Source organism: Rhagoletis pomonella, unplaced genomic scaffold, assembly GCF_013731165.1.
Source record: "Rhagoletis pomonella isolate Grant_MI unplaced genomic scaffold, Rhpom_1.0 Rhpom_scaffold_00011, whole genome shotgun sequence".
Lineage (NCBI taxonomy): Eukaryota > Metazoa > Arthropoda > Insecta > Diptera > Tephritidae > Rhagoletis > Rhagoletis pomonella.
Genome location: NW_023458565.1, coordinates 13,243,185 through 13,270,009, shown reverse-complemented (window position 1 = coordinate 13,270,009; position 26,825 = coordinate 13,243,185). Strand labels below are relative to the sequence as shown.

The 26,825-nt window shown below is 37.6% G+C and overlaps 1 protein-coding gene across 1 annotated transcript in view; it reads left to right on the top strand.

Annotated features, from left to right (window-relative positions):
• Positions 1-26,825, top strand: part of LOC118747165 (pneumococcal serine-rich repeat protein-like) — a 283,337-nt gene that overhangs the window by 160,002 nt on the left and 96,510 nt on the right. The window contains exons 4-5 of the mRNA XM_036481153.1: positions 10,657-12,910; positions 24,538-25,001. Coding sequence (XP_036337046.1) covers positions 10,657-12,910; positions 24,538-25,001 — 2,718 coding nt within the window. The remainder of the gene's footprint in view (positions 1-10,656; positions 12,911-24,537; positions 25,002-26,825) is intronic.

The following is a 26,825-nucleotide window of genomic DNA, read 5'->3' as shown; positions in this document are numbered from 1 at the left end:
GAGTACCTTTAGTATGGAGGCTCATATCCAGACTCTGCAGCGTACACAGATGGCTCTAAAGCCATAAGTTCTCGAGAATTCTATGCCTTTAGTCAGAGATTAGTTTACGAAAAAACCGTCAGATGGCACTTCAGGCTCTATTATCCTTTGAGGTTAAATGCACTATAGTCTTGGAGTACATTAGGAAAGCATACTCCCTTGCTTAACATAATGATATCCTACTGTTGTAATCACAAGGTAATAAAAGCAACCCCAGGTGAGCTTGAGTCATACCTTGTGGTATGTCGAAACGCGAACTGCGAGGAGTTAAGAAAATAGCTAATAAAAATCAGAGAATGATGGTGCCGAAGTACCAAATGCTTTCATCAAGCCAAAAGCTTATGCGACACATCAGACCAAGAGGCCATCTGCCTAAATTAGAGATTTGGTCAAATGATCTCCCGCCTTACCTATTCAGAAAAGGTGACACCATTGCACATGCATACGAGTATATCTTGAGCGGGAAGAGCACATACACTACCTATCCCCCAAAGCTCTTCTATAAATAGCCATCCATTTTGTCAGAAGCGGAACAGCAAATGTGGATTGGATTTCGATTTCCTCACCAATTCGGCTTATCTATACAAATATCGTTTTAAATGTGATCGTTTTTATAAATCTTCCTGGCGCCCACCTTTAAAATGGCACTGCGCCAAATTTAGATGAGGAACTATAGCTCAGTTACGTTTAATCCTAAAATTTGAAACTTCATACAAAAATTCGGATAAAGTGGGGGTTTGACTATGACATACTGGTACTATGCTTGGAGCATATGTAATTGGGTTGAGGCAATAAAATGACTGTTTCATTGTGATAAAAATTCTTAATGTTTCTGAGCGCAATAAATCGCAATAAAGCCGCCACATTGGCAACTCGTATCAGCATTAAGTGTATGCGATGATTGGGCGTTTGGTGTTATAGGCGCATACAAATACGAATTTGTAATACTTAAACATGCAGAGATGGATGTGCGTGCGCATATCAAAAAGCATTCACGCGACATACTACCGCCGGCTACATTCCTCTACTTGCCCATGAAGGCAAGGCACGAAAGAATGAAAGGAAAAAAAATCTAAGTAAAAGAAAAAGTGAGCTAAACAAAACACATTTTTATTTATTATGCTGAAATGTGTAATTCGATGCAAATTGCAGTTTATTCAATTTCACAGGCAATTTCCGAGTTTAGCGGAATACGTAAACGCAAATCGCTGAGCAAAGATTTTTCTTACGTTTATTAATAAATATTTATCATTGTATTTTATCTGCGCTTACTACTTTTTATGCCAATAATTTTCTTTCAATGCTAATCTTTCTTGCATGACGTCATTACACTTTTTGCATACTCACCGCGGGCAAAGCTGGTTTACCCACATTTATTTGCTGCTGGCTTGTCATACCAGCCCACATGGCGTATGCGGAACGTTAAAAAAGTAATACAATTAGAAGGCATTTTTTACTCTTTAATGTACTTTTGTAATTGTAATCAGTTACACCGTGCGACAAAAACAAAACAAAAATTCGAAACACACTAATAAGGCTACATACTCACGAATTTATGGATGAAATGTATAGTAAAACTGCGTTTTTGGTTTTTCTCTCTGATATCAGGATTTTTTTTTTATTAAATACTTTGTGGTTTTAAAGATGTGATTAATTCCAAAAATTATTTATAAAATTCAGTGCATTGTTGAATAACAATATGGGCACCAAATGAAAGAACAAATATTGTAGAATTTAAAAAATATTAAAATTTTTTGGTTCACCTGGACGAATGGGTATCGAAAATGCCTTGTTTTTTTTTTTTACTTATAAAGTTCGAAATTCTAGGAATTGGACCAGTGTATATTAAAATACCTTCAAATAAAAAAAAATCCTTAAAATACAATTTTTTCACTGAACTTTCTAAATAATTTAAAAAAAATTCTGGCGTCAGAGAGATAAACTAAAATTGCAGTTTTACTATATTTGGCAAATGGTTTCGCGATTATATTGATAAAAAATGTGTGTATATTTATTTCTAAAAATTTTTATTTCAAATATAGTTCGACCTATAATAGAAACCTCGTAAGCAAAAGTTTCAAAACTTACACAAAGTTCACAAAATTTAATCAAATTCCAAAAAAAATTCAGCAGTCTCCAACTTTTTATTTAGAATTTTTAGAAAAATTTCGAGTATGCAGTTTTGTAGCCCATTTATTTTGGTATAACAAAATGCAAGGTTCAAGTCGCTGAATATTACCATTGATTTTTTAGATTTTTTTTCCGAGGGCATTTGCCGAGCATTTTCTTGCATATAAAAATAAATTGTATGGAAGAAAGGTCCCAACATCGTGGGAAAAAAGAAATTCTAAAAATTTTAAATAAAAAGTTTAAAATTTTGACGCAATTTTTTGAAATTTTATTAATTTTTGTGAACTTGTGCAAGTTATGAAGCTTTTGTTTATGTGGTTTCTGTTACAAATCGAACTAAAATTTGACTGAAAATTATTAAAAATAAATGAATAAACTGCTAGCAACACCATTCTGAATTTTGGTGCTATTATTTTGGCAGCAAGTGTATTTATGTGGCAATTGAATGAACTAAAAATAAATACCTCGCTTTTTTCAAGCTCCTTGCAATTTTTTACTTATCGACATATGTTTTATTTATTTAGCTCTTCGCCTTTGATTGGCCATTGCCATTGAGCTAATTTATAAATTGAAAATCTCTGCATATTTGGTATGTTCCTTCTACATATGTACTTTGTCATTGAAATCGAAATTGAAATCTCATTGAAAGTGAAAAAATCGCAGATAATTGAAATGTTAGTTTTTGGTATTGCGCTGTGGTAATCATTGTTTTCTAGGTACAAGCGCGAATGTGTATGTGTTTTTTTTTATATTATTATTTTTTCTGTAAGTTAATTATCGCAAAACACTATTTTGGCGCTTAGTATGTACGTACATACATATATATATTTTTAGGTCACCCCCTTAACGGTCTATTTGCTAGTGCATTCGCCTTCGATTGTCAATTTAGGCTGTGGGTGTTACATTTGGCGTAGGTTTTTGTTGAGATACATTTTTTCACCTCAATTTACATTCGGCGCCTTTGTAGTAAAATCGAGCATAGATGTGAATATAAACATACCTACATACTTACATATGTATATAATATAGTATATAGTAAATCTACGTAGTCGTATACGTATGTAACATTAAAATTAGCAACAATTTGTACACAGATTCTTCGTATGGGATTTAACATACCAAGTTGCATATAAATTGCGCTACTTTAATAGCGCCTACTAAAGGGAAACATTTGTACCCCATTTCTGAGAATGGCTTCGATGGCCTAAGGGTGAGGTATTATAACTGTTTGTTGATCAAGGATTACCTGGTCTGTGCCCCTTCTAGCCTAATGTGTAGATGTCCAAGAGTAAAACAAATTCGTCAGCACCCTGCCGCAGGTAGCTCAACATTGTATATAGTATCCATTATAGATCTCTACCTCCAGCAATTTCCGACCTAGGTTAGGTTAGGTTAGAGTGGCTGCCACCGGGCAGAGCAGGTAGCACACGTACGCTGGAAAAGTCCGTTGTGATACCATTGGCCGAAGCCATTTGTTTCTTTCCCTCCTATAGTAATTAAACCACCGATTTCGTTTTATATAGCACAAGAAGTCGAGAATGTTTGCCGATTTCAGGTCGGCTAAACAATCTAGAAAGTACTTGTTGCTTAATTGGTTGCGCGTGTTGGTCAGGGCGCGACAATGGCAGAAATAAAGTTCGATGCTGTCCATCTCTTCCTCGACTCTGCAACTGCGACTAAAATCATTGGTGGGGTATGCTAACCAATTTTCCGTGTGTGCCCATCAGGCAGTATCCGGTGATGACCTCGTCTACTAATCTGAGAAAGCAGCGGTCCAGCCGAGTAAGAGCTAGGGATCGCTTTACATCAAACTTTGGCCAAATTTGGTATTCAACTTTTCGATGTGCGCGGCCTTTAGTCTGTATTTGCAGGAGGTTAGAGGTATGCCCACATTTTTGATAGAATGGACTTCAGATATTTCTGTCTACCTGCTTGCCAGCTCGTCGGCTAAACAGTTGCCAGTAATGTCCTTATGCCCAGGACCCATACAACAGTCAATGAGCATTTTGATGGCAGCAGGTTGAGAGTCTTCCTGCATTCTATGGCTACTTTGGACGTTGTTCCATTACATTTAAGAGATTTCATAGCAGCCGGGCTTTTAGAATTGATAGCTATAGGCCGTCCTAGAGGGCCGGAGGTTATGAGCCTTCGAGCGGCGTCCATTTTGGCGTTTAGCTCTGCTTGCTCTGCTTGTTTGACAGAGTAAATTCCGCTACCCACTCCTTTGTTAAGCTTGGAACTATCGTATACATATATAGCTGTCGGCCCTGGGTTAAAGTCTGTAGCCCCTTGCGATTCGTTCCTCTCTGCGATTCCTATGGAGAATTTGTTGTCTCAACAGAGCAGAGGAGTTCTATAATTTAACTATCGTATATTATCCGGTAGATGTTCAAGTACTTTTGTTGTGTGTCCAAATCTGAGGTCTCTCCACGGCTGGATCGTATTTGGCCTGGCGGCACTGCAACCAGCCCGAAATTTGCTAGAGATCCACATGTTGAAGAATTAATATTATTTCCATAGATTTGAGAGGTTTAGATGGCAGTGATCACGTGCCACCTTGGCTCTGGAAAAAGTGTTCTTTGGGTCTTATCACAGCTGTGTACATTAGCGCGGGCCGAAAATCCGCTTCTTTAGAACTCAGTCAGGACCAGCAGATGTTTGCCCGTTGCTAAGATTGCAATGCCATCAGCGTACGCTATGACTTGACAGTCGGTGCCCTTTATGTTTAGAATTAGGACGCTAACGGAGAATTTCCAGAGAAGAGCGGAGAGAACGGTCCTTGGGGAGTGCATGTGTTCTCTTACCTTGTAAAGGAGCCGTTCCCCAGTTCTGATAAAATAGTTCTCCTTTCGGAAAGGAGCCCAAAGAAATCCACCAGACCCCTTTGCACCCCACCAAAAGAAGGGAGTTAACAACATACTTCGGCTAAACATTGTTGAAAGCATCCTCGATATCGAGAAAAACCCCCGAGCGTGTATTGCTTCCGACTTAGTTAAAAAAAAAATTAATTAAAATAAGGATCTGAAGCACTTCAAATAAATGGTTAATTTTTTTTTTTTTTGCAATTAACGCCTATATTTAATTTATGCCCGTAGTCGATATTTTCATCAAAGGTGCGAGGTTTTCGAGGATTTTCTAGGAAACATAAATACATTAAACTTCTTAAAAAAAACATTTTTAATTATTTGAAACGAGCAATATTTTTATAGTCTGTAAATCAATACTTTGGTCAAGTCTCAAATAAAAACAGCTTTCAAGAAAACTAAATTTTGTGTAAATTTCACGAACTCCATTTCTCTTTATACCATAAACTAAGTTTTTTCATTATAAAGACACTTTTACTCTCCAGCTCTGAAAGCATTTAACTCGTGTTGGTGGTATCAGAGAAAGAGCGAGGTCTCCAATGCGATGGAAAGACCAGGTGGAGAAGGACTTCGCTTCACTTGGCATTTCCAATTGGCGTCAGTTGGCAAAGAAGAAAAACGACTGGCGTGCTTTATTGAGTTCGGCCAAAATCGTTTACAGCGCCAAACAAGAAAGAGACGGAGAAGCACTTCTATTTTATAAGCACCTCATTTAACACATATTTATGCATGCACTTAAGTACATAAGTATACAAATTAGCATAATTTTCTAAGTCGAACAATTATCACCTGCCAATCTGATTTTGGCCACAATTGTTGCCAATTAGCACTTCAGCAGAACACTTAGTTTGATATGTATGTACATATGTAGGTAGGTACATACTTGTATGTGTGTACGTTTCTTAATGTGTCTATACGTACATATACTTGTACATATATTTATCTAATTTAGTTTACTCCGCCCTTCTCATTTTGATAGCATTTAATTTGACGCTGCCCACCAGAGTGCAGCGCACTGAAAATTGCAAAGCAACAAAAACAATAAATTGCACCTCTCTCACCTTGACACAATTTCATGGTTTGTCGTATTTGTCGCCGGCAAAGGTTTCACCGGCTGTTGCAGCTCAGGTGCGCATTTAAATGCTTGCCAAGTAGATTTCATTTAATCCCCACGACCCTGACTCACTAGCTCTCACCTAGAAGTATGTAAATAAACGAACATGAAACTAAAAAGCAAAACTAAATACGTAAATAATTGTGGCAAAAACAGCAACAAAAACCACCGCGTGTACAACCTTTCTAAGCGAACATATTAACCAACTAAATAACTATACCATACCACCCACTTGTCGGTTGTTAGTGTTGTTGTTGTTTTTTTCCTTTCTTTTCGTTTAGTTTCTTTTGTGTAAGCGGCCTTAATGACTGGCTGACTTAAAGCAAATTGAGTGTTTTAACTATTCTACTCACCGGCGTTGTTTTTGTTGCCACTAAGCCTGTTGTATTTAGCGCTCGGTGTTGAGGTGGCAATTAATTGACCCAATGCTTTTTATGCTACATACATAAATAGTAGTAAGGCTGCATTTACCTTGTAACATCGTGTTTTTCATCTAATTCCCAGCATGTCGTACAATTTTCGTATTTATGCCCCCTTTTAAATTGTGTTTATTACAAGTAAGGCTGCTATGTTAAGATTGGTTGTACATATGTACATATATATGTAGGTACTAAGTACAACTTAAAATTAGGGCCCCTACCTTGCATATAATTACGGATGTTAATTTTAATTATATGTACAAAATACGTTTAGCAAGTCGTTCTTGAAGCTTTTTCTCCCGTATATGGAGCACTTTATACATATGTACTAAGGCGTCTTGCTCTTTATGATACGTTTTAGGAGCAACGAGTAGTTAGGTTAGGTGGCCATCCCAGAAGTAAGGACCTAACTAAGACAATTGAGGGATTGTCCTTTCTGATCCCATATTCTAATATCGATAAAACGTTCCGATCCGATTATGTAATTAAGAATCTTTAAGGCCATTGAATGCGTGATAAAAAAAAAATAGGAAGAGACGTAAGAATTTACGTATCTGCAAGGCAATATCCAACCCTCTAGTTAGGTTTAGTACTCTCTCAGGGAAATGCTTGGGGGGCTGACGGGACAAAAGTAATGTTGACCTAAATGCCTTAGAAAGTTTATGGGTGCAATTGTATACTAATTAGTTCGCGACTTATGTATATCTTACTGGTACAGCTAACGATGCAATATTACTATTTACGCACGACTGCTAACACCGGACGCCTAAATGCATGCTACGCACTGTTGCATGTGCAAAAATTTCCTGTATTTAATTTATGAAATTTTTGCACATGCACTTCTCAACTGCCATGTGATAAAACTTACTTAATTATAATTTGATGACACTTCAAAGTATGCTCGATCTAATCTGATGCATCCTCCTGACAATTCTGGCGGAGTTTTCTGCGCACTCTGCATGGCTGACAACCATGCCATACCATTAGCCACAGTGCCTACCCACTACTATTTAGTACAATCACATTTTTTTTATATAAACACATGGCTGGCAAATCTGAGCTCCCATGTAACCAGTTTAGCTCTTTTGAGGCTAGATATACCATTAAGTTGTTCTCCAATAATTTTCTAAGCTTGTTTACCTCAGATACTTATACATACGTACATAATAAAATTCGCACATGAAATTATAAAAGTGAGTAGTGTTCATACTAAAACCCCTTAATATTTAAAAAAAACTACACAGTTTACCATTCAAAAATTATAATGGCAATATAAACGATTAAAAAAAGAATAGTACAAAAATATTTTCTGGAACGGTGTTTTTTACAAATTGATATTTTTACCCGGTTTAAGTCTAATTGACCGAGACACCTAGAAGAAGATAGAAAAAGATTTAGCCCTAAAATTCAACGTGTTAAACTCTCCAAACACAATTTAATCCAAACTGAATAAAAACGACGCACCCTGTAGATTCAATTTATATCATAACAAGTATTGACTTACATATGTATGTATAGGGCTGCATGAATGCATTCAAAATATGTATGTATGTATGTATTGCTGCGCTCGTATTACATACGAAAAAACTTGTTTGTAGAAAAAAACTTTTACCGAAATGAGTTTGAATGATTTGAATGTTTTCCATTCATTCATTCACATTCTTCAATATGAAGGTAGAAATTTTAAAACAAAATATATATTCATAACTTACAAAATTCCAAACGCTGAGTGTTTTGTTTGTGAAGTAAAATATTCAAATCTGCTGTACTATGTTTGGCTAGAAGTTTGAATGAATTCATGCAGCCCTCTAGTATGTATGTTTGTTTCAAAATCAGATTTCAAAAATTTTAAAATTTTTGAAATGTTTTTTTTATATTTTTTTTTAGTTTTTAATGTAGTTTTTAAGTTTGTGATTTTGTTAAAGTTTTGTTTTTGTATTAGTTATCTTTAGTTAATCGAAAGTGTTAAAATTCAAAATTGTACCTATGTACATGTAATCCGTTTTTACGAAATTGGCAGAAGTGGAAAATTTATGCAAATAATCACAAAGTTTTAAAATTTCTTTATGTTTTTTTTTGCATTGCAAGCACAGCAACCTGCAGGGTGACGAGCTCAATTGACAAGAGAAGTGGTTGCAATTTGATTGCATTTATGTACTATATGATAACCACAAATGGTGCCTTTGTTTTGCGGTTTGTTCCATTATGAAATTTGTGGCTTTCATTATGAAATTGCAAATTTGTGTTTGCGAAATTCATTGCATTATCGGCTTGTTTTTTTTTGTGGTTTGCTCTGTGGCTTATGTATTTATGCAAAAATATATATACATTAGGGCGGGTCAATTTTCTTGCCTGTGCGCGTATAGAATAGGGGGATTCTACGGGTAATTTTAAACAAATTTTCCGAAGAAACTAATGGTCTAAATTCAATTTTTAGTTTGCCAAATTGCGAAAATAGGTTTCGAAGGAAATGGGAGAATTTCGCAGTTGAGTCCTCTGTGTGTGGTTTAAGAAATAGATAAATGCAGAAATGGATTCCTGATTCCCAAAACCCCTTATAGCGTGTTTTTATTCAACATTTAAGCACTTATTTACTACACTTTAGCCTACCTATTTTCACAATTTGGTAAACTCCCAATTGATTTTAGAGCCATGATTCCTTCGGAAAATTTGCTTAGAATTGCACGTAGAATCCTTCTATGCTATACTCGCATGTAAATGTATGCAGTGGCGCTCATAAATATTCCGGTAATTAAAAAAATATTTTTATATTCGTTGTTTTATCATTTCGCATGAAATCTGTTGAAGCATTTGCCTGGTTGCTGCAACAGCATTCGTCAACAAATAGTGCGCCTAACAGTATGCAACAGCTTCGTTCGTCTACGTTAGTTATGCATGGACATATGCAATTTTCATACGTTGTTTGAGAAAGTTTGTTCAAGAATGAGAGGTGGGATAACCAGCATTCAAATTGAAAGTTAAATCAGATTTTTCGTTACTTTTTAGCCCCATGGTCGCCACTGCTTACGACGATAGTTTGAAAGCTTAGTTATTTGAATTGCAGAATGTGCTTATATGTGAACATTTGGAACTAAAATCTTTACAGTTTTGAGCTACGAATATCTAAATTTTATCCTTTTAGAGCAAACATTATTGCAACGCCCCGTGCACCTCATTTAGCTGAAATGCGCAAATTCTGGAGAAGGGTGTATTTCCTTTTAGGTGTGATAATCTAGAATGGGTATTTGAAAACGAGTAGGAGAAATTAGAATAAGTCCTTATCCATACTCATACTCGCAGATACTCATACCAATACTCATACTCTTACTTTTACTCATACTCATGTTCATACTCATACTTTTAGTCTTACTCATACTCAAACCTATTTTCGTATTCGTACTCATGTTCATATTTATATTTTTGTATATTCTTATTCATATTAATATTGATATTTATATTCATATACTTATCCATATTCATACTCATTATAATATTGAGTTTCATACTCGTATTCATATATACGTATCCAACTCATCTTCTGACTTTCACTTCCACACAAACTATGTACATACTCATATGTGCTTGTAGTCGTAATTGAAGTGATACCCATGCCCATACTCATACTTACACATATTCATAATCATAACCATGCTCATTCACACTCATGCCCATGCTGAATTCATAAGTACTTATGTATGCCCCTACTATATTTATACTTGTATCTGAATTGACACTTATATCCATACTGAGACTCATGCTTATACTCGTGGTCATACTCATACTCATATTCATATAAAAACTTGTGCTCATCATAGTATTGAAAATATACACTCATACTTATACTTAGATACTCATAATTATACTTATAGTCATAATCTTACTAATACTCATCAACTCATTTTTACATCCTTAATTATCACTCGTTTAAAGTGGTTCATATTCATACCTATACTCTGACTCATACTTATACTAGTTTTAAATTTAATTTTCATATTTAAAAGTATAGAAACCAAGCTTAAGCACATACCACCAACACATGCAATTTCCTAAATTCTTTCTCTAACTTTTTCTTTTGTTCTTCTTCTTCCAGAATCCGTCGACACTACACATAGTCATAATATTAAAACCAATAACGAGAACGTATCCTCAAATTGTAGTCTATCCTCCGCATCAGCCACTGCCAAATCGAGCTGCCAGCAAACTTCGATATACGATAAATCAAAACATCTACAACAACAACGAGTATCGTCTAAACAACAATCACAACAACAAACTGGAACTAAAGCCCACACACGTTATCAGGGTGTACATCCCCATTTTCATCACCACACCACACCCGCCTACTATACTGATGTCAATCTACACATTCACACCCCAAAGGCCAATGATGTTGCCGCCTTAAATGAGAATTACCAAAGTGTCTATAGTACACCATCACAGTTGGTCAATGAGCATTACTTTCCGAAGACCAGCACCGCTACAGTAGTGCCACCGCCAATTGGGACAGGTACAGCAGCTATTGGCAGAGCCAATACTACATCGCCCACATCAGTTGCTAAGCGGGATCGTGAACGCATTTTCTCGCCGGATAGCGCGATCAGCAGCCAAACCAAAAGCAATAGCGCATCTGTTGCACGTGCAGCTTTTTTTCGTGGCGGCTCTGCGGGCAGCAGCGTCAACAGCGGCGAAAGAAGAAACTGCGAAACTTCTGTAAAGTCGTCGCCAGCATTTGGGCGCCCTGCAAAGAAAGGTGAATTTAACGATAACGAACAATCATACACACCATACGATACGATCAGTGGTAGTACTAGTTTTGTTGTTGATACACAAAGTAGTGAATGTAGTAAAAGTAATAATGATAATAATAATCAATTAGACAACACGATAGATACATATAAAACACAACACAATAGCAACAATAACATACCCATAACGTCCCCCACATCGGCAGGCAATACATCGCCGTCGGCATCTGTATCAGCATCCGCCTCGGCTTCGGCTTCTGCTTCGGCTTCCGGTCGCAGTCGTCACACAAATCGTTTCGCTGGTAAAAAACGCGCAGTGCGCGTGCGCAGCGAGAGTCGACCGATCAGCGCGCTCTATGACATAATATGCAAGGAGAAGGGGCTGGATATTGGTACCAGCACAACCAACGACGAGGACTCATCATCGGCACGATCAAACGACGACGAAAGTCGAAGCGCTCACAACAAGCGCAGCAATAGCAGTAAAGAACATAGCCGCCAACGCAGCATCAGTAGAAATAGTAATAGAAAAAATAGTAACGATTATACAGAGATCTCAAATTGTCTGACTGCTTTCGTCGCGAATTCATTGTCCAGCAACTTGGGTGGACACAATATGGAGAATGAAGCGAAAGTTGTTTCAGTGACTGGTGACCCAACAAAATCACCGTATGACCGCTCGAAACGCGCGCACAAGTCACGTACACCGAACAGTCAAAAGTCCGGCTCCAAGAAGCGCAAAGACTTGGGTAAAACCAAAGCCGCCGCCGCAGCCACAGCGGCCACTGTTGTCATGCGCAGTGCAAGCGATGAGGAGGAGCTAAACGGCGACACCAGCGAAGATTCAAACGAGCGACGCGCACACGATGTACTCTCGCCACGCTCAAAATATCGCGCAGACTATAGCCGCACAATGAATGGCACGGAGAAGGCGTCCTCCCTACCGCCACGCCTACATGGCACGGCGCGCAACGGCAAACAAGCGTCACATCAACAGAAGTCAGCCTGTTACGCCAATGCCGCCGATTCGAATACATATCCGATTATGAAGAAGTGTCCACTTCATTGCGAATCATCTGAATCATCAAGCGCCGCTCATCGTTCGGCTCATTATTATCCACTCGATTATCATCAATCCACATTGCCATCACCACCACCACCAAACCTGTCATCCGGTCCATGTAGTAGTATACGCTCGCCCAACAACGCCACCGCAACAGGCGATGACGATAGTCTCATGGTAGTTAATAGCCTCGGCTACTCCCCAGACAAGTTGTACTTTGAGCCTGTAAATCTGAATCTTAGCGGTATTTCATCCAGCACAGCTAGTGGTAAAAATGCGAATAGTAGTAGCAGTGGCGTAGTTGTTGAGCAAACGTCCAGCAATAGTACGGCGCGAAGCCAGCAGCAACGCATTAGTCGGGCTCAGCAGCGACGACTGCGTGAAGAAATGCGTCGTCATACGGATCTACCGCAACTGGACTCGCTCTCGCCGACCACGCTAAGTAGTCAATTGGAGCAAGTGGAGAGAGCGCTAAGCGAAGATGAAGGTGTTGCGGGCATCAAGCAGCTCAAGAGTCGCGGAAACAAGGCGAGAAGGTAAGTGATGGCTTTATTTTGCTGTAGTGTTTTATAGTTTAAATTAGTTTAAATAGTTTCCTATTAAAAGTATTCTCGGGTGTACGCTGTTTTTTAGAAGGAGAAACTCTAGAAAATTTGAACCGAACTTTCTGATTAGCAGCTTTCGGAAACCAACCTGGCACACACTAGCAAATTTAGGTCAATCTTAGCTCGGTAAACCGTCTATGTACGTATGTATCTGTATGTAAAGATGTTATATCTAAAAACAAAATTCTATGTTCGTATTCGATGCTTTAGAAATGTCCCGAATTTTGGCCGCAGAAATCTGGTCACCGTACATATACCCTATAAACATTCGGTCTCATGATGAAATGCTGTATCTCTCACTCATGACCACAAATGTGTATCTCGGTAACCGATTTATCAATTTCTACCAAACTCGGTGCACTTAATAACCTTGGTACGAAAAAGCAATTTGTTGAAAATTATTCAAATCGGACTAAAATTACACCCGCTTCCTGTATAACGGTAAATTTCAGAAATACGAAAACCACGATATTTCAATGAGGTCGCTAATTTACTCCAAGTTAATAGTTATAACAATCTCCTAACAATAAATAAGACTGCTATAGACTTTTAGGAGTTGGGCGTAGCACCGCCCACTTTATAACTACAAAGGCGTACCTCTTTAACCACTTAATCGATTTGTACCTAACTAGGTTCAATTATATCATTAAGTCTTCTTCTTCTTCTTCTTCTTCTTCTTCTTATTTGGCGCTGTAACCGCCTAAGCGATTGTGGCCGTGTTCAACAAATCATGCCAGTCGTTTCTCCTCTCTGCCAACTGGCGCCAATTGGAAATGCCAACTGAAGCCAAGTCCTTCTCCACCTAGTCTTTCCATCTCAGTGGAGGCCTCCGTCGTCCTCTACTACCACCAGCGGGTTCCGAGTTGAATACTTTCAGAGATGGAACGTCGGTCTCCATTCGAACGACATGACCAAGGCAGCGGATCCGCTGTATTTTAATTCGCTGCACTATGTCCATGTCGTTGTAAAGCTCATACAACTCATCGTTCCATCGTCTGCGGTACTCGCCGTCGCCAACGCGTAAAGGCCCGTAAATCTTCCGCAAAATCTTTCTCTCAAACACTCCAAGAGCCGTCTCATCGGATGTTGTCATTGTCCATGCTTCTGCGCCATATACCAGCACGGGCATGCTGAGCGACTTATAGAGCGTGGTTTGCGTACGTCGAGAGAGGACTTTACTCCTGATTTGCCTACTCAGTCCAACGTAGCACTTGTTGGCTAGAGTGATTCTGCGTTGGATTTCCATGCTGACATTATTATCGGTGTTAATGTTGGTTCCCAAGTAAACGAAATTCTCTACTTTCTCGAAATTGTAACTGTCAACAGTGACGTGGGTGCCAAGGCGCGAATGTGCTGACTGTTTGTTTGATGACAGGAGATACTTCGTCTTGTCCTCGTTTACCACCAGCCCCATTTGCTTTGCTTCCTTATACAACTTGGAAAAGGCAGAACAGACTTCGCGGTTTCTGATACCGATGATATCGATGTCATCGGGATAAGCCAGCAATTATCTTCCCCAACATCAGATTAAAGAAGTCACATGAAAGAGAGTCGCCCTGTCTGAAGCCCCGTTTGGTGGCGAACGGCTCGGAGAGGTCCTTTCCAATTCTGACGGAGCTGATGGTATTGTTCAAGGTCATTTTACACAGCCGTATGAGTTTTGAGGGGATGCCAAATTCAGACATAGCGGTGTATAGGCAACTCCTTTTAGTGCTGTCGAAAGCGGCTTTAAAGTCGACAAATAGGTGGTGAGTGTCGATCCTTTTCTCGTGGGTATTTTCCAAGATTTGGCGTAGTGTGAATACCTGGTCTATGGTGGATTTGCCAGGTCTAAAGCCACACGGATAAGGCCCAATCAGTTCATTGATGGTGGGCTTCAGTCTTTCACACAATACGCTCGATAAGACCTTATACCCGATGCTTAGAAGGCTGATCCCACGGTAGTTGGCGCGAATGGCGTGGTCGCCTTTCTTGTGGATTAGGCAGAGCACACTTGAATTCCAGTCGTCGGGCAGTTCCAGTTCATCTGACCATATTCTGCACAAGAGTTGATGCATGCACCTTATCAACTCATCGCCGCCGCACTTGAATAGCTCAGCTGGCAGGGTGTCAGCTCCAGCAGCTTTGTTGTTTTTCAGCCGCGTTATTGCTATTCGTACCTCGTCATAGTCAGGCGGAGGGATATCGACTGCGGGCTCGGGTTCTTCTTCTCCACAACTTTCCGTGCTGCTACCATTCAGTAGCGTGGAAAAGTGTCCCCTCCATAATTTAAGTACGTCCATTAAGTCGTACCCTGCATATTATCGGAAACGTTTGAAATCGGGTAAACATCCCTACTTATCATGCGAAGGTAGTTCAGGGCAAGGTGAAACGACGATATTTGATACCTGCGCCGGGTATGTAAAGTTCGTATTCGCCCGCACTTATACTTCTTTGCTTGTTTAATTTTAATTTAATTTTAATTTTTAATGTTTTAAAAAGATTTTTTATTTTTTTTATTTAATTAAAATAAAAAACTTAATGCTATAAGAATTGCTCTGTAAATGTGTTGATTTGCATTTCACATTGTAGATAACAGCTGCTAGTGAAAAGTCATTCGAAGTGCACAGCTTTCTGCCGATTATTTACAGCTTTCGCTCCTATTCAAACTTGGACTTGTCTTCAATTTCGATTTGACTAAAAACACCTGCCATTCCCTGAAAAGATTTACTTTCGTTTTTGTTATGCAATTGTGTTATGCATATGGATTTAAAATTGTCAACTTTTTAGTTTTTCATATAGTACAATGCCCTTACAGCCGTACGAAGTTTGTACATAGATCTCTAAAACCCAAAAAGCCTTTTAATGCACTGTCAATTCATATATGCCGAAATTTCAATAACAACACAACCACCGGTTTTTCGAACGCCTTAATGCGCTTCTCATCCAATTTTTCGCTGTCATATATTTATTGATTTTTTTCTTTTTGTTAGCTAAGATTTTATTGCACTTTCGCTGGAAATATTCAAAGTGGCTCAAATGATTTCTTTCTGGTTTTTTTCACCTTAGTTTCATATCACTACAAACATCCAATAAACACAAAGTTTTTTTTCTCATTTTCCAATGAAGAATTCGGCATTTGACTTTAAATATCTTTTCGCCTAGTGCATTGGATTTTGTATGCAAGCGCTGTGCTTCCAATTAGGCTGGCGAATATACGCCAAACAGATTTAAGTGCTTGCGCACCGCACCGACTGGCACCAAACCAAAGGGGTGTGGCGACGGCGCCACTCTGTCTGCGACTAACCTCAATAAATGCATACATAAGTATCTAGTCTTAAATGCTGCTTGTCGATGGCGGTCGATGTCGCCTCGCTACAGCTAACTGCTATCTGACTCTTATCCGCCATCCACAGTCACAGCTATTAATTTGCGATGTAAATTGATGACTGGCGTTGATACAAGCGTCTACGCATGCGCGTCAGCAACTTGTTATTCACGCACTTTTTAACCAACTTACACAAGTACATATGGACATTAGGGCGGAGTAATTTGTCCGGAGCAAAAAATTTTCGAAGAAAATGGAAAGCAAATTCAGATTCCACGATTATTTCTACGCAAAAATGGTCAAAAATGACGTTTGACCTCCCCAATCTTCAAATGAAAAGCCGTATATTGTATGTAGGAAACACAAAATTTTGTAAATAAAAAATTAATTTCGTTCAGAACAAATTATAATATGCACATTAGTATTTCTTTTAAAAGTTGGGAGCGTCAAACGTCAAGTTTTTTGTTTGTTAGAAGCGATACACTTTTTTCGAAATTAAACTACTCCGCCCTAATGGACATACATATGTACGTTCGATCCATGGGAAGTTGCTATCAACTTGGCTTAATATTTTCATTTAAGTTTTTCATAATTTGGTTTATTTGATTTTTTTTTGTGATTTCTGGTTTTTAGTTGGCACTGTTTTCGCCTACTTTTGTGGACATACAACATGAAATTTAAGGCGTTTACTGCTTGATATGTTAAACAATTTTTTGTTTTGTGGCTAGCTAATTAAAGCATTGCATCCATTTATCATCTGGAGATACTCGTTTTTAGGATTTGATAAATGCACTAGTTGGATACGAGATATAATTTAATTATTTTCACTTAAATTTTCGGTTGAGTTAAGTGAGTTTAGTTGGTTATCCCCAGTCGTAGGCGAAACACATGGTTCCAGAGCGATGACACCCAAGACTTCTCATCTGTCAAGAAGTAGACCACACGAGGTCAGGCGAGCACCCAGACTTACTCTACCCGAGAGCACTTTCTCAAGGGTTCCCTGTCTTTCCAGCTCTTGCAGCAGTTTCTAGCAATTTCGCTGTGACGCGGGTACCCAAAAAAGCTTAATAGCGAAGCGATGCGGTCGATATTTTATTATTATTGTTGGGGATAAAGCACTGCGACCTTGAGATCTTTTGTGCCCCCTTCATAGAGAAATCTTATTATGGAACCTAAATCTACGGACTTTACTACGCCTTTGGTTATCAGTTGTTCATCATCCTGCATCAGTGCAGGACATTCTTCTAAGATATGCTGTGCAGTCTCGTATTCATCCTGCAAAATCTGCATCGCTCATGCGAGTAAATTCCCAAATTAGTCATGTCGCAAATTAGTCGATTTGGCAGCTCTATCTGAGTGATAAACAACATGCTAGACAGACGTGACCAAAACAACATGGCCGCCAGAGGCTGATGAGATGATTGTGTGGACTCAAGGCCAATATGGTCGGGGTTAAGCCTGAACAAGACGCATGACCTTCGGAAACTTAACAGAACTGCAGTAAGTGTTTTTACAGGCATTATTTTAGTGCACTATGCTATTGTGCCGATGCTTCAACGATGGCGAATACCGGTGGGTCCCTCTGCCGAAGCCATCGCGATGTGAATTAGGAGGAATCAGTTAACCTCTTTCTAAGGTCTAGCAGGGATTTCGAAGCTAGACGGGTTGATGACCTGCTTATTCTTTCTTTTCTCTATGTTAAAGGGACTCCAGTTAGGGAAATGTGTTTCCACCTGACACTGCGCGGGTAGATGTATTGGACTTTCCCTATACGTGCTGCAAACGCAGCCAAACTTAGTCATATAAATAGAAATGTATTCAAGCAAACTATTGGAATACCTTTGCTAATTCCCAGACGACTTGAGGTCATAGCGTACTCACCTCTAATATTAACATGATTTTCGTTAAAATTAAAATGCCACACACATTGGCATTTCATCAATCAATACGTCAAGCTGGTAATGAATTTGACCCTTTCATGCAATTATGAATGGAATTCTAGCTAAACAATTTGTTTTTATGTAAATTTATGTCCATCAACTTGAGATGGTTTTGCTCGCTCGCCAGCCAGTCGCTAGAGTAATAAAGCGGCGTCAAAATTTCACGCCTCATAAAGTCAATTTACCTAAAAAGAAATGCCGCCGGCGACAAAAAGTTACAAATATTAGCGACGAAAACAAAAACAAAAAAGAGAACAACTACATTTAGTATGGGTGTTTATGTGTATAAGTTTGTGTCAGTAAGAACGCGCAACGATAGTCAAAATGACAAAATACCAATTATGTGAACGGTCGAAATGACAAATTGTCGACGACAACATTAAAATTTATGTACTACATAAAAAGCAATAACAACAAAATCAAGTCAAAGGAAAGGCATGGACATACTACATGTGTATGTTTGTATGTATGTACATAGGTACATCGATTGAAAGTATACTGGAGAATATATGGATCTCCAGACAAGCGCACTTAAATATGTAGAACTTATAAGTGGTGAAGAAATGGAAATTTCCAACCATTAATTCATCAGTGTTATTCTCGAGTTCAAAATCTGATACTTCTCATGAGCGAGCGCAGTGCGGAAAGTTTTTGGTGTTTCTTGTACTTGTGCTTGCCAGTATGTACGTGTATTTGAATCAAGCCTTACCTCACATCTTCACCGGCTAACGCTGATTGCATACCAACTGCAATTTTGACAGCTAGTTGCGATAAATATGATTGCAAGTTTTTGTGTGTTAGCACTTTGATAACTTGATATGCGAAAGCACTTGCCACATGGCGCCGCACAGTGTTCTATTTTGGGTAAAGGGGACGCAATAAAATATGGCGAGAACGAGAAGAGATAGCGAAATAAATTTAACGGTAATTAAAGCTTTTGAGATGGAGAATTCAGGAAAAATAGTCTCCTTGGATAAAGAAATTTCCTTCACCTTTAAAATTACCTTCAAATATAGGTTTTAAATTTTTTCTCTTTTTTGTACCGAAACCAGCAGGTATGCAATGAACTTTCTAAAAGTTTTAAACCCATTTTTTTTGCTATTCTTGCGTCAAGAAATCTATTTCCATGGTTGCAAGAAACGAAGAACGCATTTATTTTAATTCCCTACAAGCTGTTTTTATATAAAAGGAAAGAACAAAAAAAAATATTTTAGAAGGTCATTAAATTATTAATTAAAAACAGCATGCGATGAACTTTGAAAAAAAAATGAAATGCGGTTTTGGTTTTTGGAACCACGGAAATGGAATTCTTGACCCTAGAACAGCAAAAATATATATTTAATATTAATATTATATATTTAAACCTTTGTTAAAAGTACATTGCGGTCTAGTTGCAAACTTAAAAAAAAACTATATTTGAAGGTCTTGTTAAATATCAAAATAAAAATCATACTTTTACTTAATTCTCCATTTCAAAAGCTTTTAAATACCCTTATATTTATTTTCGCTATCTCTTCTCGTTCTAGAGATATTTAGTTTTGTCTATTTTTTTCCAACACGGAACACTGTGCAATTCCATGCAACATTCTCTCTATTTCGGCGCTTAGAAATTTTGAAATCCTAAAAAACTTTGCTGACTAATTTCTTACCTTTGTTTGTTTTTAATTTTCGGTGGACTTTTACGTTCTTCGTATAAAGATTTTGTCTGAAAGTACTCCTAGTGAAATTTTCCTGCAATTCGAGAACATTTTAACCCTCTAGTTACCTCCCAAACGCAAACGTATTTCGCTCCGATATGAACTTTAACCCTATTTGTCCACTTATCCTAAAAACACTCAGGAAAAAAATTGCAAAATTAATATGGTCATCAAAGAATTTTACCTTAGAATGCTTTTACTATATGGGTCTAGGTCTTTCTGAGTTGGACTCATTCAGTCCCCAAAAATGCTGTTGGCCTGTGTAATCGAATACAGGGTGGCTCTTTATTTTGATTTAATATAAAAAATTCCACGATGTTACCACTAACAATCTACCATACTGACAGCTCATTGCCGGCAACAGATATCAAGCAATAAGTATTTGCCTGTGTAGACATGGCGTTAAGGAGCGATTTTTAAAGTTCAAAGAACACCTCCTCTCTAACTTACTTTAAACACTATTTGCAATTGCTGTTTGCGAAATTCGCGTAAAATAATATTGTACAAAACGTAAAGAAACTTTTGCAAATTTTTCCAACAATTCACAACTATCACCATTACATTATTGGCTGGTTTTGCAGCAGCTGTTCTTGTTGGCGCGTTTTATTTGCACAAAGATGAATGCTTATTTGTTTGTGTATTGTGTGAACTGAGTTGCCTCACTGCAGTGCGCACAGTAAGCGAAGAATTTCTATAAAAGGGTGTGACTTTAGGAGTTTGGCCAGTCAAATTGAGTTCGTTCTATAGTTTCGGGAGAGAGAAATATGTTTCCTAAGGCAATGTCGGAAAGGCAAATGCAGTTAATTTTCATTTTTTGATGGCTAAAAATTTCGAATTTACATTCATATGTTTGTATGCATGCACGTTTAGTGTGTGTAGTAAAGTGGCCTTAGTGTCATTCCGAACAATCCGGAGCTGATGGTGCTCTTTTCCTACAAAACGGAAAGAACACAATTCAGACTCATTTCCCTAGAATGGCACAACTCTCGCATTTTTCTCGGCGGCGAAGTTGAACAAAGAAACTTGTGAACGTGGTACAAGATCAACTAAGTGCAGTCCTACGGATGCGTTTAGTGTGATTTTGGACCAACTGCTCATATAATTCCATATACACGAAATTACAGCAAACTCTGCATCAGACTGGAAAGAAGCGTCGAAACATCACGGCCGCAGTAGCAAGTATTCTTCACAAGCTTTTAGTATCAGGTAAACAATTTCGTTAACGATCTTCTAATCTAGAATTTAAGAAAACCTTTAAGTTAAACTTTTCTTCTACACAGACAGGATAGGAGAATTAGAGGTAGGGTAATCCAGGATTATTTCTTACATGATAATTACCCCAAAAAACTGCTGATATTGTTCGTATAACACCCCAAATCTGCTTCTGCAATTCAGCATTTCTTTAAAAGCGCCAGCCCTTTATAAACACCCTTTACCTGCGTGTATGCATATGTAGGTGCATGCATTGGCGGCCACATAATTAGGGACACTATTTTTTAACAAGTTTTGACTGCTATTTCTAGTGCCTTTTCCTGCCTATCTCGCTATTTTATTTTTCCTTTTTATAGGCTTTTAGGTGCTAAAAATCCGTTCCCTGCTTATGGCCATCAAAAATCAAAAAATGGCCATCAAAATATAATTAGGGCTAGCGGCTAAAAAATCGCATTGATTTTGAGAATTTTTTTGCTGATGGTATAAAGAGCGTTTAAGACGTGGCAATGCAATATATTTCGAAAAGGCTGTCAAATAAAGAAATTTCAGAAATAAGTTGCATGAGCAGTCACACCTTGTATTAAGAGTGCCTTTCGATAGAGGTTTTTTTTATTTCCGAAAGGCGGAAATATATTTCCGAAATCGATTTGCGCTCTCTCAATTGCAGTCAAATCTTACAACTTTTATTTCTGAAACTGATTTCCGAAATGTGAATGAAAGGTCTTTCTGGCTGTTCACACGTCGAAACAAAATTTCTCTTTCTCATTTTGACTGCGAAATATTGCGTGGAAGAGTTGGAAATATTGTCACGTCTGACACGCTCTTTACGCATTTTCTTCCATATAAAGTATGTTCGAAGATTTTGAAATTTTGATAACCATTTTTTTAAATTTGGCGATCTTTTTTTTTATAAATCTTGTACAAGGTTTGCAATTTTGAGATGCTTAGTTTTTGTTGCGTTATAAACTATATTTTTGTAAAAAGTAATTTAAAAACAAAAATAAAGAAAAAATAAACTTGTACTGAAGTAGTGTCCCTAATTATGTGCCCACTACTATGCATACATATTTAAATATATGTATGTATGCGTTTGTTTGCTTACCTCAAAGTAACTAACAGTTGTTGAGCGGTTAGTTTGTTCTGTGTCTGTTTTAGTTTGTTTTTATTTTAGTTCGCTTTTCTCTTCATTCAAATATAAACCAACAAACATACAAACATTTGTGCACTTCCTTGTGAGAGTAACTTTTGAGTCAGGTTTACCCGGTAGTCACAATGCTAGTAATACGAGAAAAAGTCGGTTCATATTGTAACTGGTTTTGAAATCTAGTCAATTGAGGTTGAAAAGGTTGAATAAAATAGTGAACCACATAACATAAATACAATTGACTTCCGAATCAAAGTTTCTTCTTTTGAGTAGGGAATGTATTTGAGTGAGTATATTTCGTATAAGGCTGCTAGCTAAATCAAAAAGAAGGGGGTCTTATCTGGGGAAATCGGGGGCTATTTTGACGTGGCGGGTCCAGCTCAGCGCACAGCCCTTTGCTGGGTGCAAGGGGTTTCGCCATCTTCACGGGTGTTTGGTTGATGCCCAGAGGATACTTGTTTCAAAGACCGAAAATTGTTAACTGCTTGAACCGAACACCAAATAATCGGTTTTGGCAACTGCCTGGGGTATGGCGATTAAAAAATTTCCTTAAATGCGTGGACTTATGCACCTTGAGCTGAAAAGGTAAGTGAGACGAATTTTCTGTAATTAAAAGAGGGAGATAAAAACTAAAATACTTATCAACTATAGGATTACAAAAAAACACGCTATAGTAAGTGTCGATTGCAGCGGTTAGGAATTGTAATATTCATTAGGAGAAGATTAGACAGTCCCATTCCCTCTATACCAAACGAAGTCGGTTTTCAGATATTCAGAAGTCTCGCATTGAACCAACCACCACCAAAACCTTCACACCGTTTCGGAAATGGAAGTAGGTTTTTGGTAAGCCGTGCGTTCGTTACCAAGACGGATCTTATGTACATACATATGTATTTATCTATATCTCTAAGATAAAACCATTTTTTCCCCAGAGAAGGAAGCATCGAAAACCTCACCCGATATTCGTCAGTAAGAGACTTTAACCCAATACACCACCTCCCAACGATAGAGTACTTCTTTGGTAAGCGATTTGAAAACGCTTCATTCCTCACTTTAAAGATTATTCCACTACATCTTTGTATTTGAAGCTCATTTCTAAGCCGGGAATAGATAATTAAATTTAAAAAAATTTTAAATTCCGCTATGCTATGCTAGGTTTCGAACCTCGAATGGCAAAATGCGTTTCAGAATAAACTAAATCTTTCAAGCTATCTTACCCTACCCTCTGTCTTTCAATTGTCTTACAAAAGACTTGCAACTACTCGATTCTTAGCCAGAATTGGCCGGTTAGATTTGCTGCGGGGAATGCGCAAAATTTGCCTTCGTTTTTCTGCCAGCTTACCACCTTTTCTTCCATTTCTACACTCGCTACTGACTTCGACATCACTAGAATTTTTGAGTTGTTCTTTGCAATTTTGTGAACTAAAATTCTGCTTGCCGAAAATTATATTGGCTATGTACATATGTATTTAAACTCCTTTGTATGAATAACAATAGCTCACGAAATGACAAAAACAATGGGTAACAAGAAGAAAGGTATGTACGCATACCAAACCAGAGGTATACGGATATAGCGCGTAACAGTCAGTCAGTCAGTTCGCAACAACAACAACAACACAAAACAAAATTAACCAGACTTAAATAAGCTGTTCGACCTGCTGCTTTTAGTCGATTGTTTCGCCTGTGGCCGCTTGCATATTTGTTGTTTTTGTTTGTGCGTTTATGGGTTTTGGTTGGCTCTCTTTACGAGTATCTTATAGATACAAATCATGTTTTAGTTTATATAGTATTTGAGTCACTATGGACACTAATAGAGCGCGCGCTCTGGCAGAGCTGGTACAGCTCGTAGCTCGCTGGTGAATGTGGTTTGTTGGAGATTCGAAGGTGCCTGACAGTAGCTTAGCGTGTTTGGTATCGTTTAGTTGAGCGGAAAAGCAACAGTTGTGCACAGTTATTTAAACTACACGTATTTGTTATTAACTATTTTTGTGACAGATAAATAGTTCTAAATTTTCTTTAATAAAAAGCAAGCAAAAAAATGTGTAAGTGTTTGCAGTGTTAGCAAGTGTTTTGTGCTTTAAATCCCAGTTCGCTCCTTAAACCAGTTTCAGCTAGCTGCCTACCAATCCGTTATACTATCTCTAATTAGTTTTCACCTAATTAATATGTGCTCCACTTTATTGTGGCAATAAAAATCACCAACTAATTAAATCGAGATCACCTTTCATTCGTGTTTTATTTTTTTATTTTCTTTCCAGATTTATAAATCGCCCCAGCCGTACACCATCACGTGGTCGCACCGGCAATAGTGTCAACGGTTCACCGCATCCAGTACGCCGCAACACACGACACAGTGAGAGTTCATCGTCACCATCATCGCCAGTGCCCGCGCGTCGCACGGCAACAACCGCAAACGACAACAATCTAAGTAGCCCAGTTGCGCCACCACCACCCACCACCACCATAGTTCAATCAATAGCCGGTATTACAATCGAGGATGTAGGAGGCTCTGCCTCGTCGTCCGATCACATTACACATATAAAATTATCACCACTACAAATAATGACCAATTCAGCGACGCCGGCTACTGAGCTCCGTCCGCCAGCAAATGGCAGCGCCGCGCTGGACGAGGGCGAGGCACATCCCGCTGGGACCGAAATGCATGACGACGAGAATGAGGAAGCCGGCACTGCCAATATTGGCGTCCAGGTGGCCAATTCAGGTGAGTTGAAAGTGGTCGACTGTTTGCTGATATTTTTTTTCATCCATTTCTTTGATTGCTGTCTTATTTAGAGTGTGCATTGTGTTTGTGTTTTTTTTCTAATTTTCTGTTTAAATTTTTTTGCTGCATATGTACATACATTTCTATCTTATTATCGCAAAAATTTTTTATTTTTGCATCGTGTTAAATTTTTCATAATTTTTAGTGCATATACGTTTTTATGAGTCTTGGCACGATTTGCTTAAAATTTTGAGTTAATTGCATTTTGTTGTTGACTTTATTTTAGACCTGTAAATTTTTAAGTACGTTGTGTTTTAAATTGTCTTTAATATTTTTTTGTTTGTTGTTTTTTTTGTTGTTTTTTTTTTGTTGTTATGTAGTGTTATGGATACAGCGGCATACATACCTTTACTTTTAAAATTTCATTTCTGAATGTCAATCTTATTTATCTTGAATTGATTCTCTAGTGGCGCTTTAGTTTTGCATTTTCATTACAACTGACAGCTGTCAAACCCAATTGAAATCAAACTTGAATTCGCATACTTTGTAAGCTGATATCTAAGGTTATTTTTCTGTTTTTTTTTTTGCCGATGGTACAATGAACCAAAATCAAATGCAACAATACTTACATACTTTCGTAATTATATTTCTAGGTTAAACTTATTAGGGAAATTACACATATCACAGTTGTTATTTAAATACTTAAAAAGCAAAAAATATCTACAAGAAAAAATGGCAATATTAAAAAGCATATATTTAAGCAAAACTTTGTATGTCAGTGGGTAGCGAACATGAGTACATGGTGATATTTGTTAAATATTTGCAAGGTTTTTAAAGTAAAAATTTGTTTGTTATTTCTTCATAAAAATGTGGTAAATATAAATCAAATTTTCAAACTTTTGTACAGAGCTTAGAAAAATTTTACAAATTTTCATAAAAATGTTTAGCTTTTTAATTTGATTTTTTTGCATTTTTTAGTATGCAATTTGTAGCCCATAGTAGTTTTGTAGCATAATAAAATGCAAGCTTTTTGCATTTTTTTCCATACAAGCATGAATTTCATTGGAAGAAAATTCGCAAGACCGTTTGCAAAGAAAATTAAGAAAAAAAAATCAACGCTAGTTTTTATAAATTGCACTTGTTATATGAAAAAAACCCGCAAACGCCGTCAGCAAAAAAAAAATAATAATAATAAAAATCAACGGGATTTTGTAGCCGCTAAAAATTTGCACTTTATTGTACTAAAATTTAGTGGGCTATAAAACTGCATACTCAAAAAATTCTAAAAAAACAGATTAAAAAGTTAAAAATGTTAATGAAAATTTGTTAAATTCTTCTAAGCTGTGTATAAAGTTTGATTTATATGGTTTTGGTTAAAGCATAGTAGTGATAGGGAGAAGTAAAGTGGCTAACAGACGAGGCTATAATAATCAGGATAAGTTTTATTAATTATCGTCGAGTGAATCCTCAGGAAGCCATATGCTTGAAGTCAGGCGGAAATTTGGGTGAAATTCCCCTGACAAAAAAAAAAAAATAGTTGCTATGAAACGTTCAATTCAGCGAATAAAAAAATTACTATCTATATATATAAAATTAAGTGGCAAAACTTCCTGTTCACATACTCCTCCTAGACGGCTTGCCCGATATCAAAGAAATTTTCAGGGGTGATTGGGGTCTGTGTGGAGGGTGCACATAAGAAATTTCATGTGTGTATCTTTGCACGTTTTGCAAAAACAAAAAAAAAAATAATTCTGTTTGGCTTTACGTGTTTTTTTCGGATTTCTATCATTCCTAGACGGCTTGCCCGATTTCAATGAAATTTTC